Here is a 12,505-nt window from a genome sequence, read left to right on the forward strand (position 1 = left end):
TCTTTTTCTTTTTTTTTTCTTTTAATTTAAAAAGCGAGGAGTTAAGCCTTCGCGGCCCTTTAACGCTTCGTCCCGCTCTCATCTCAGGTGCCAACTTCTACACAAAGCCGCCGTTTCCGGCAGGGCTCGCACGTTAAGCTTTAAGACGGCGCTTGGCGAGATACATGCAGAAATTTAGATTCATGAAAGAAGCACAGTTCGTTAAAATCACGAAAAACTGCAGGGAGAGAGGCACCGAGACGTTAACAAACCCAAGGCCGCTCTGAGGAGTGACCGGATCCCACCCACTCTCCATCTCCACACCCCCAGGACCCGCCTCCCTCGCCCGAGCAGGCCCGGAAGTCGCTGCGACAGGTAAGAGAACGGAACAGGAAGTCCCGCCCTCCTGGAACAGCGAACGGTAGCCCGTAAGGATCATTCCAAGGCCAGCGCAGTCGCCGCGTGAATTGTTTCCTTGAGGGCGTGGGGGTCTACGCCGCTTGAGCTCAAGCGGGCGAGGCGACAGTGCGGTGCCAGTCCTCGGCCCCGCGCCCTTCTTTCTCGGTTGTTGGGCTGCGTGACTCTCCTCCCGTCGGCGCCGAAGGGAGCCTGGTTCTGGGCGGGCGGAGAGGTGGGCTTGCTGGCGGGGCTGGCGGGGCGCGCCGGGGAGGGTATGGACCCCGGAGGTCGCTGACTTTCCGCGAGCCTCGGGCTCCTCTTCTGCAAGACAGAGCGGCACTCCTTGTCCTGCCTGGTGATTTTGCCCTCGTGCATTTATTTGTATAGCACTTTGGTTCGAACAGCAACCTCGTAAAATGGGCACCGCTCCCCCGTTTTACCGATGGGGAAACAGGCTCGAGAGAATAAATGAAGTGTCTTAAGTGACAGACCGTGTGAGAGCCGTAATTCTAACTCCGGCTTTCTGAGACCAAGCTGCCACTCCAGCAGTGGAGCAAATTACATGGTGTAAGGGATAAGCGTCAAAAGCGAGTGCTCTTACGATACCGTTAATGTAATAGAACTGATTAGTTTCAGCCGCATCGTTAAAATCCGGAGGCATAACTTTAAAAAAAGAGGGGTTTGGAGGGAACAACAGTATTTTTTCTTTGGCTTACCTTCTCTCGAATTACAAGTTCCTTGTTAATATCACATGTTTTGGTTTACAGCTTGAACCCACTAGGAATGGCAGCCCCATCTATGAAAGAAAGGCAGGCTTGCTGGGGAGCCCGGGATGAGTACTGGAAGTGTTTAGATGAAAACACAGAGGACGCTTCTCAGTGCAAGAAGTTAAGAAGCTCATTTGAATCAAGTTGTCCCCAACAGTGGGTAAGTCACACTGGGACGTGTTTCTGTTTGCTGTCCAAATACATAGAGCTTACGGTGAGTGGTGGGCTATGAAATGAGGCACTGTTTGAGGCGTGTCAAATGAGCGGTTTCCGTGAGCAGCAGAGAAAACCGTGTCTCGTAATCCAGGCTTGTTTTATGTACATAGCAGGCACACCTTTGGAAAATGTCACCTGACACTTTAAAGGTGATTGAAAAGCAAAACATAGGCACACTAACCAAAAAATTCCAACCTTCTAAATTGGTAGATTTCTCTCGGCTCTTCTGAAGGGATAGTATTTAATCTTGGGCAAGAGTTGGCAAATTTATTGGCCTAGAGCTGCTCTCAGAAATAAAGCATTCCCAGTTGCCCACCCAAAATCATATGGTCATATACCCAAAATACAAATACAAAGGAGTTTAGAAAGTGGAAGAAACAAAACGATCATATGGCGGATTCTGCCACCAGCTGCTCCAGGTGCCTTGCCGACAGGCGCTCCTGCTCTGTATTGCCAGTCCTTAGAATGGGAGGGGTTGGAAAAGGGAACTAACATCACTGAGCTCAGTAAGTGCCCCGGCGTGAGTGCCATGACGCTCCTGCTCCTTCATCAGTACCCTTTGAGATGGGCGGTGTTGCCGTCAATTTCCAGAGGAGGCATCTGAAGCCCAGAGCATTGAAATAACTTGCCTTCTCACTCTTGGGGCTGGAGAATGGGATGCTCGGAATTGAGATGAGGGCAGGGCTGTATCTGTTGGTAAGGATGAGGACTAGGCTTTGATCCTGGCAGTAAGGTAGGTTGGAGGACAAGATCATTGAAGAAAGAGGTCAACGACCTGAGAGGCCAGGGTACTGGGAGGATCAACCACATGGATACTGAACCACCCAAGAGTTATGATGTGAACACTGTTAGAGAAACTGACAGCAACCTACAAAGTTATAGGTGACTCCAACAAAGAAGGGAGCAGTAGAGCAAAGCAATCAAAATAACTGCTGCCGCATCTGACAGTGACAGCCACGCTCCCGTGGAAAACCGTTGTCTTCTGCAGACTTTTTTTTTTTTTTTAATTTTATTTATTTATTTATTTATTTTTGGCTATGTTGGGTCTTCGTTTCTGTGCAAGGGCTTTCTCTAGTTGCGGCAAGTGGGGGCCACTCTTCATCGCGGTGCGTGGGCCTCTCACCATCGCGGCCTCTCTTGTTGTGGAGCACAGGCTCCAGACGCGCAGGCTCAGTAGCTGTGGCTCACGGGCCCAGCTGCTCCGTGGCATGTGGGATCTTCCCGGACCAGGGCTCGAACCCGTGTTCCCTGCATTAGCAGGCAGATTCTCAACCACTGTGCCACCAGGGAAGCCCTGCAGACTATTCTTAGTCTGTAACCGAGCTCGCTTTCCTAGCCTGCGCCCTCAGGCCTTTGCTCCCTTTTCACCCGTGCTCTCTACTCAGGAGTCATACCCAGTGGCCATAGAATAGAAACGAAAGATATTTACAGAGATTTGTGTAAGAAGGTGGGGAAGGAGACAGAGGGAGAAGTGATGGGAGTACTCTCTGAGTGCATTCTGTGTGAGAAATTGTGTTTTCATTAGCTTTAATTTTCATTCAGTCTTGTGGGGTACTATTGTATCTCTTTTACATAATAGAAACTAAGGCTCAGAAAGGTGAAATAATTTGTTCAAGATCGGCTAACCAGCAAAGTAGTAGAGAGGGCATTTGAAAGTAGATTGCAAAGTTTGTATTCTTTTACTTAGCTGAAGTCACAGCCAGAGAATAAAGATAAAAATAAAACCACCAAATAGAGATTCACAATGAATACTTCTATGATAAAACACTAAAAATAAAAATTTCTTACATAATAAATATGCCATAAAACTGTGCTGTCACAAAACCAAATTACTCTTCTCTGCCCCTTGGCTTATCCCTTTTATAGCACGCATCAGTCGGCCTTGTATAATGGCCCGATTTAAAGTCTCCTATTGGTTCCTAACTTAGGAAGGAGCAGGGATCAGGTCTGTCATTGTAGCATCATCCAACGCAGTCTTCCACAAATAGAGCAACTGGACAGCCAAGATATTTGATCCTAACATCAGTTTCAGATCCTGTCTTTTCCCTGTGAACCTTTGAAATATCTCAGAAATTCCAGTATTTTGGCATTCATGCTACTATCCTGCATCTCATCTAATGGCTTAGAGGACACTAGCATTATACATACACAGTGCTTCTCAAGAAACGCTTGTTGATTTATTAGCCTTTTGGACATTAGCCTCTTTGAGGTGCCGCATGTCGAGGGTCCTCAACTGTTAGTTGAATGGAAAAGACTATGGAGCAGAGCTTTTCAAGCAGAGAGTACGGTATATGCAAAGGCATGGAAGCAAGATGCATGAGAAATCAGCACATTCAGGAAATGGGGTAGCTCTGGACGGATTGCATTTCAGGGTCTGGTGGTAAACTCAGAAGATAGACAGATGGGCAGAGATTAAGCCATGAATGACCTGATTTGTCTTACTGAGGAATTTTGGATGTTGACCTTGAAGGCAGTAGGGATACCTTGAAAGACCTTTAAACAAGCAGTGCCATGATCAAATTGGAATTTCAAAAAGATTATTCTTGGCAGTGGTGTGATGGATGGATGAAGGAGGGTAGAGAAACCAGTTAAAGAGCTATTACAACAATCCAAGTGAGAAATGATGTGGGCCTGTACTGTCGCAGTTGAGGGGGAAAGAGATCGGAGCATTTGGTTAGATAGTGATGCAGTCACTGAAATAGGTGACGGGAGGAGAAACATGTCTGGAGAGGAGCTGAGTTCCGGACAAGTTGGGACTGAAGTCTAAGTAGGACCACTAAATGGCATTGTCATTTAGGCAGTCGGAGATGTGACAAGACATGCAAAGGTCTATTGATTTGCCACAGAAACGTTAAGAGCATTGTGCACTTCTTCGTCTGGTGCCCCTTACGTACAACACCCGCCCCAGCTCAGTCAGCCTAAGGACACCAGGGGTGCGGAGTCTAACAGTGAGATTTATTAACGTGCTGTAACCAGGGAGCTCCATGCACCGGCGCTGCTGTGGGCGTCTCACCAACCAAGGGAAAGGAGCTCTCAGAGGGTTTGGGGAAGGGTGGAGTTCAGGTGAAACTGAAATGAAGTGGTGCTTTGATAGGCTCAGAGCAAAGCAGGGCTGTGTATAAGCAGGTTGTCACCTCTGGACTGAGAAGTGGACCCAGGGTCTTATTTTCCACAAAGATAAATGCTGCCATGTCGTCATGCTCAGAAATCCTTATGTGAAGTCCTGCACCTGAGTTGGAAATCAAGACTGCTGCTTTTTGTCAAAGTGCCTATCAGATCCCCCAGGCAAAAGTGGGGTGTTTCATTCTTACCGAAAGAACTTCAAAGAGCAAATTTCTGATAGTTCGATTTTAGAGAACAAAATGTCTTGGTGCATAAGAAAGCAGTAGGTATATGTATAACTGATTCACTTTGTTATAAAGCAGAAACTAACACACCATTGTAAAGCAATTATACTCCAATAAAGATGTTTAAAAAAAAAAAAAAGAAAGCAGTAGGGACTTCCCTGGTGGCACAGTGGTTAAGAATCCACCTGCCAATGCAGGGGACACAGGTTCGAGCCCTGGTCCGGGAAGATCCCACATGCCGCGGAGCAACTAAGCCCGTGCGCCACAACTACTGTGCCTGCGTGCCACAACTCCTAAAGCCCGCACGCCTAGAGCCCGTGCTCCGCAACAAGAGAAGCCACTGCAATGAGAAGCCCGCGTACTACAACGAAGAGTAGCCCCTGCTCTCTGCAACTAGAGAAAGCCCGCGCGCAGCAACAAAGACCGAACACAGCCAAAAAAAAAAAAAAAAAAAAAAAGCAGTAGTCACTCAAAGGGGTCTCTTAGGACAGTGTCTGGCTGCGGTGTGTCCTGCAGAGGAACGTTAACTTTGTAGCTGGTTTATCTGAGTCTCTTATCCCAGCTTGAGACAGGGCAGGCACAGTTTTACATTCTTAACCCGGGCTCTACTGAAATATTTAAGAATTAAATCCTAAGAAAAGCTTTTCTGTTCTGACAGTGAAAACGTGTGTGGTGTCATGCCTTTGTCTTGTCTGCAAAGCAGCTCAGATGCAGATGCTAGGAGGATTTGGTGGTTGGCCTTGATTTTCTACTTCTGTGATTTTACTGTTTCAGGATATGGGGCTTTAAGATACTCCAAATTCCCTATGGCAAGAGGAGGATGTAAACAGAAATAATAAAATGAAATATTTAGTGTATTAAAGTTTTACCATCAGTTTACTTATTCATAGTTCATGAATATAATTTTTAACTATGTGTCTATCTCCTTAAATGTATGTTTCTGGATAAGATAAACTTAATACAAATATGATGGCTAGTGAATTACAAAACTTGTTGAACTTACAGTTGACAGGAAAAACTTGTACAGTGTCTTTAAATCATGAAGTCTTATGACCTGAGAGTCCTATGGACTCTGAACTTGCATAGCACATTTCACATGTGTAAGCACAGATATACTTCTTGAGAAGGTGCACAGAGTACTCAAATTCTCAACACGGTCAGTAACCCAAAAAGGGTTAGGACTCACTGGCCTATACTCTCTTTAGAGACTCTTATACATAAGATGCACTGATTCAAAATGGTTCTAAAATATAAATTACTTAGGCCACTTATATGATTTATATTGAATAATTAGTTACATTTAAATCTGTGCTTTTGTTTAAGCTGCATAGCTTGCCCTTATCTCAGACCCTTTTTTCTCAACAGATAAAATATTTTGATAAAAGAAGAGACTACTTAAAATTCAAAGAAAAATTTGAAGCAGGAGAGTTCCAGCCTCCGAAAACGGCCGCAAAGTCCTAGGCTGTTCCTGAACATTTCAGAAAGTTGAAATTATTTTTTCTGGACATTCAGAAATGCTCTGTGGGACAACAGTAGTTTGAATGATGGCAAACACCAATGCTTGTTCCATATATACAACTCTTAATTTAAATGGTCAAGTAACAAGATTCCATTTTTCAAAAGACAGACTTGAAATAAAATGGTATGAAATATGCTTAATTGAATAAAAAACACATATTTTAAGAAAAAAACAAATTTAAAGCTTATTATGAAAACGTGTACTTTTTTTTAACTTTTTAAAAAATTAATTAATTAATTAATTAATTTATGGCTGTGTTGGGTCTTCGTTTCTGTGCGAGGGCTTTCTCTAGTTGCGGCAAGTGGGGGCCACTCTTCATCACGGTGCGCGGGCCTCTCATTATCACGGCCTCTCTTGTTGCGGAGCACAGGCTCCAGACGCGCAGGCTCAGTAATTGTGGCTCGCGGGCCTAGTTGCTCCGCGGCATGTGGGATCTTCCCAGACCAGGGCTCGAACCCGTGTCCCCTGCATTGGCAGGCAGATTCTCAACCACTGCGCCACCAGGGAAGCCCCATGTGTACCTTTTTTGTTGTTGGAGGATGGGTAGTGGGCAAATATTATTATTGATAGAGATATGGATATACACTGAAAAAAATAAGATTTGCCATCGTCCTGGGAGTTAGCATTTTAATACAGACAGAAAAAAATGAGGAATGGGAGAAGGTTCAACTTAAAATATACAGGTAAAATAATAGACCATCTACAAAAAACCCTGCAGCTAATATAGTTAATGATTAGACAATGAATGCTTTTTCCCTCAAATCAGTAACAAGGGAAGGATACCCTCACTTCTCCTATTCAACATGGTACTGGATTCCTAGCTACCTCAAAAGAAAAAAAGCACACAAATGGGAAGGAACAAATAAAACTGGCTCTATTCATGGACAATATGATTAACTCTGTAGAAAATCCCAAAGAATCGACAAAAAGAGCACCTAGAATTAATAAGTGAATCTTAGAAAGGTGGCAGGAAACAAGGTCAATATACAAAAGAAAATCAGGGGCTTCCCTGGTGGCGCAGTGGTTGAGAATCTGCCTGCCAATGCAGGGGACACGGGTTCGAGCCCTGGTCTGGGAAAATCCCACATGCCGCGGAGCAACTGGGCCCGTGAGCCACAACTACTGAGCCTGCGCGTCTGGAGCCTGTGCTCCGCAACAAGAGAGGCCATGATAGTGAGAGGCCCGCGCACCGCAATGAAGAGTGGCCCCCACTCGCCACAACTAGAGAAAGCCCTCGCACAGAAACGAAGACCCAACACAGCTAAAAATAATAAATAAATAAATAAATAAATTTATTTAAAAAAAAAAGAAGAAAATCATATTTATGTATACCAGCAATGAACTGGAATCTAAAATAAATTTTAAAATATGCCATTTACAATAGCACTATAAAAACTAAAAATAAAAGGAATACTTAGATGTAAATCTAACAGTATGTGCAGGACCTATATCCTGAGAACTACAAAACACTTGAAATCAGAGATCAGCTTAATTGGGGAGAGGTACAGTGTTCATGGATTAGAAGACTCAGTGTTGTTAATTTACTGTTAAGTTCTCCCCAGTTTGTTCTATGGGTTCAAAACAACCCCAATCAAAATCTCAAGGTTTTTGGTAGATATTGACAAGCTGATTCTAAAATCTGTGTGGAAAGTCAAAGGACCTAAGATAGCCAAAACAATTCTGAAAAGAACAAAATTGGAAGATTCATATTATATGATTTTAATGCTTATTGTAAAGCTACAGTGATTAAGATAGTATGGTATTGACAGAAGGATAGACACATAGTTCAGTAGAACAGAACAGAGCCCAGAAATATACCCACACAGTTAGAGTCAACTGAGTTTGGACAAGGTGAAAAGGTGATTCTGTAAAGGATAATCCTTTCAGCAAATGGTGCTGGAAAAATTGGATGTCCATGCACAACAAAATGAACCTTGACATAAACTGCACCTTATTAAAAAAAAAAAACAAAAAACAAAAAGTGAAATGGATCATAGCCTTAAATGTAAAATATAAAACTATGTAACTTCCAGAAGAAAATATGGAGAAATTCTGCATGATTTGGGGTTTGGAAGTGAATTTTTATAACTTTTAAAATTTAAAAAAAATTTTTTTTTTTGATTTTTAGAAATTTCATGTAATGTCTGAAACATTTATATTAACATATTTCCATACATATTTCCATACAAATACAAATATAAGATTTTTAGAAATTTCATGTAATGTCTGAAACATTTATATTAACATATTTCCATACAAATAACCCAATGAAAGTTTAGTATTAGTTGTTTTGTTTGTTTGTTTTTTTATACTGCAGGTTCTTATTAGGCATCACTTTTATACACATCAGTGTATACATGTCAATCCCAATCCCCCAATTCAGCACACCACCATCCCCACCCCACCGCAGTTTTCCCCCCTTGGTGTCCATATGTCCATTCTCTACATCTGTGTCTCAACTTCTGCCCTGCAAACCGGCTCATCTGTACCATTTTTCTAGGTTCCACATACATGCATTTATATACGATATTTGTTTTTCTCTTTCTGACTTACTTCACTCTGTATGACAGTCTCTAGATCCATCCACGTCTCAACAAATGACTCAATTTCGTTCCTTTTTATGGCTGAGTAATATTCCATTGTATATATGTACCACAACTTCTTTATCCATTCGTCTGTTGATGGGCATTTAGGTTGCTTCCATGACCTGGCTATTGTAAATAGTGCTGCAATGAACATTCGGGTGCATGTGTCTTTTTGAATTACGGTTTTCTCTGGGTATATGCCCAGTAGTGGGATTGCTGGGTCATATGGTAATTCTATTTTTAGTTTTCTAAGGAACCTCCATATTGTTCTCCATAGTGGCTGTATCAATTTACATTCCCACCAACAGGGCAAGAGGGTTCCCTTTTCTCCACACCCTCTCCAGCATTTGTTGTTTGTAGATTTTCTGATGATGCCCATTCTAACAGGAGTGAGGTGATACCTCATTGTAGTTTTGATTTGCATTTCTCTAATAATTAGTGATGTTGAGCATCTTTTCATGTGCTTCGTGGCCGTCTGTATGTCTTCTTTGGGGAAATGTCTATTTAGGTCTTCTGCCCAATTTTGGATTGGGGTGTTTGTTTCTTTAATATTGAGCTGAATGAGCTGTTTATATATTTTGGAGATTAATCCTTTGTCCGTTGATTCGTTTGCAAATATTTTCTCCCATTCTGAGGGTTGTCTTTTCATCTTGTTTATGGTTTCCTTTGCTGTGCAAAAGCTTTGAAGTTTCATTGGGTCCCATTTGTTTATTTTTGTTTTTATTTCCATTACTCTAGGAGGTGGATCAAAAAAGATCTTTCTGTGATTTATGTCAAAGAGTGTTCTTCCTATGTTTTCCTCTAAGAGTTTTATAGTGTCCAGTCTTATATTTAGGTCTCTAATCCATTTTGAGTTTATTTTTGTGTATGGTGTTAGGGAGTATTCTAATTTCATTCTTTTACATGTAGCTGTCCAGTTTTTCCAGCAACACTTATTGAAGAGACTCTCTTTTCTCCATTGTATATCTTTGCCTCCTTTGTCATAGATTAGTTGACCATAGGTGCGTGGGTTAATCTCTGGGCTTTCTATCTTGTTCCATTGATCTATGTTTCTGTTTTTGTGCCAGTACCATATTGTCTTGATTACTGTAGCTTTGTAGTATAGTCTGAAGTCAGGGAGTCTGATTCCTCCAGCTCCATTTTTTTCCCTCAAGACTGCTTTGGCTATTTGGGGTCTTTTGTGTCTCCATACAAATTTTAAGATGATTTGTTCTAGTTCCATAAAAAATGCCATTGGTAATTTGATAGGGATTGCATTGAATCTGTAGATTGCTTTGGGTAGTATACTCATTTTCACAATGTTGATTCTTCCAATCCAAGAACATGGTATATCTCTCCATCTGTTGGTATCATCTTTAATTTCTTTCATCAGTGTCTTATAGTTTTCTGCATACGGGTCTTTTGTCTCCCTAGGTAGGTTTATTCCTAGGTATTTTATTCTTTTTGTTGCAATGGTAAATGGGAGTGTTTCCATAATTTCTCTTTCAGATTTTTCATCATTAGTGTATAGGAATGCAAGAGATTTCTGTGCATTAATTTTGTATCCTGCAACTTTACCATATTCATTAATTAGCTCTAGCAGTTTTCTGGTGGCAGTTTTAGGATTCTCTATGTATAGTATCATGTCATCCGCAAACAGTGACAGTTTTACTTCTTCTTTTCCAATTTGTATTCCTTTTATTTCTTTTTCTTCTCTGATTGCCATGGCTAGGACTTCCAGAACTATGTTGAATAATAGTGATGAGAGTGGACATCCTTGTCTCGTTCCTGATCTTAGAGGAAATGCTTTCAGTTTTTCACCATTGAGAATGATGTTTGCTGTGGGTTTGTCATATATGGCCTTTATTATGTTGAGGTAGGTTCCCTCTATGCCCACTTTCTGGAGAGTTTTTATCATAAATGGGTGTTGAATTTTGTCAAAAGCTTTTTCTGCATCTATTGAGATGATCATATGGTTTTTATTCTTCAATTTGTTAATATGGTGTATCACATTGATTGATTTGCGTATATTGAAGAATCCTCGCATCCCTGGGATAAATCCCACTTGATCGTGGTGTATGATCCTTTTAATGTGTTGTTGGATTCTGTTTGCTAGTATTTTGTTGAGGATTTTTGCATCTATATTCATCAGTGATATTGGTCTGTAATTTTCTTTTTTTGTAGTATCTTTGTCTGGTTTTGGTATCAGGGTGATGGTGGCCTCATAGAATGAGTTTGGGAGTGTTCCTTCCTCTGCAATTTTTTGGAAGAGTTTGAGAAGGATGGGTGTTAGCTCTTCTCTAAATGTTTGATAGAATTCACCTGTGAAGCCATCTGGTCCTGGACTTTTGTTTGTTGGAAGGTTTTTAATCACAGTTTCAATTTCATTACTTGTGATTGGTCTGTTCATATTTTCTATTTCTTCCTGGTTCAGTCTTGGAAGGTTATACCTTTCTAAAAATTTGTCCATTTCTTCCAGGTTGTCCATTTTATTGGCATAAAGTTGCTTGTAGTAGTCTCTTAGGATGCTTTGTATTTCTGCGGTGTCTGTTGTAACTTCTCCTTTTTCATTTCTGATTTTATTGATTTGAGTCCTCTCCCTATTTTTCTTGATGAGTCTGGCTAATGGCTTATCAATTTTGTTTATCTTCTCAAAGAACCAACTTTTAGTTTTATTGATCTTCGCTATTGTTTTCTTTGTTTCTATTTCATTTATTTCTGCTCTGATCTTTATGATTTCTTTCCTTCTGCTAACTTTGGGTTTTGTTTGTTCTTCTTTCTCTAGTTTCTTGAGGTGTAAGGTTAGATTGTTTACTTGAGATTTTTCTTGTTTCTTTAGGTAGGCTTGTATAGCTATAAACTTCCCTCTTAGAACTGCTTTCGCTGCATCCCATAGGTTTTGGGTCGTCGTGTTTTCATTGTCATTTGTCTCTAGGTATTTTTTTATTTCCTCTTTGATTTCTTCAGTGATCTCTTGGTTATTTAGTAACGTATTGTTTAGCCTCCATGTGTTTGTCTTTTTTACGTTTTTTTCCCTGTAATTCATTTCTAATCTCATAGCGTTGTGGTCAGAAAAGATGCTTGATATGATTTCAATTTTCTTAAATTTACTGAGGCTTGATTTGCGACCCAAGATGTGATCTATCCTGGAGAATGTTCCGTGCGCACTTGAGAAGAATGTGTAATCCGGGCTTCCCTGGTGGCGCAGTGGTTGAGAATCTGCCTGCTAATGCAGGGGACACGGGTTCGAGCCCTGGTCTGGGAAGATCCCACATGCCACGGAGCAGCTGGGCCCGTGAGCCACAATTGCTGAGCCTGCGCGTCTGGAGCCTGTGCCCCACAACGGGAGGGGCCGCAATAGAGAAAGGCCCGCGCACCGCGATGAAGAGCGGTCCCCGCACCGCGATGAAGAGTGGCCCCCGCTTGCCGCAACTGGAGAAAGCCCTCGCACGAACCGAAGACCCAATACAGACAAAAATAATAAATAAATAAATAAATAAGAAAATCCTTTTTAAAAAAAAAAAAAAAAAAGAATGTGTAATCTGCTGTTTTTGGATGGAATGTCCTATATATATCAATTAAATCTATCTGGTCTATTGTGTCATTTAAAGCTTCTGTTTCCTTATTTATTTTCATTTTGGATGATCTGTCCATTGGTGTAAGTGAGGTGTTAAAGCCCCGCACTATGATTGTGTTACTGTCAATTTCCTCTTT

The 12,505-nt window shown here is 41.5% G+C and overlaps 1 protein-coding gene across 2 annotated transcripts; it reads left to right on the top strand.

The window, feature by feature from the left end:
* Window positions 1-363: 363 nt before the first annotated feature.
* Window positions 364-6,401, top strand: LOC103001175 (cytochrome c oxidase assembly factor 6 homolog). Of its 2 annotated transcripts, none has more exons than XM_007173760.2 (3): window positions 364-424; window positions 1,146-1,305; window positions 6,074-6,401. In XM_007173760.2, exons 2-3 carry the CDS (start codon window positions 1,162-1,164, stop codon window positions 6,167-6,169), a joined length of 240 nt encoding a protein of 79 aa, XP_007173822.1. In that variant the 5' UTR covers window positions 364-424; window positions 1,146-1,161; the 3' UTR covers window positions 6,170-6,401. The 2 variants fall into 2 exon arrangements, with proteins under 2 accessions (XP_007173822.1, XP_007173821.1); XM_007173759.2 differs by lacking the exon at window positions 364-424 and adding an exon at window positions 431-610 and having other exon boundaries at window positions 6,074-6,399.
* Window positions 6,402-12,505: the final 6,104 nt, after the last annotated feature.

Source organism: Balaenoptera acutorostrata, chromosome 16 (assembly GCF_949987535.1).
Source record: "Balaenoptera acutorostrata chromosome 16, mBalAcu1.1, whole genome shotgun sequence".
In the NCBI taxonomy this organism is placed as follows: domain Eukaryota; kingdom Metazoa; phylum Chordata; class Mammalia; order Artiodactyla; family Balaenopteridae; genus Balaenoptera; species Balaenoptera acutorostrata.

Excerpts from the sequence above, each read along its gene's own strand:
- LOC103001175 (XM_007173760.2), top strand. The coding sequence starts at position 1,162 with ATGGCAGCCCCATCTATGAAAGAAAGGCAGGCTTGCTGGGGAGCCCGG. Across the intron at positions 1,306-6,073 it reads CAAGTTGTCCCCAACAGTGG|ATAAAATATTTTGATAAAAG; the intron begins GTAAGTCACACT and ends TTTTCTCAACAG.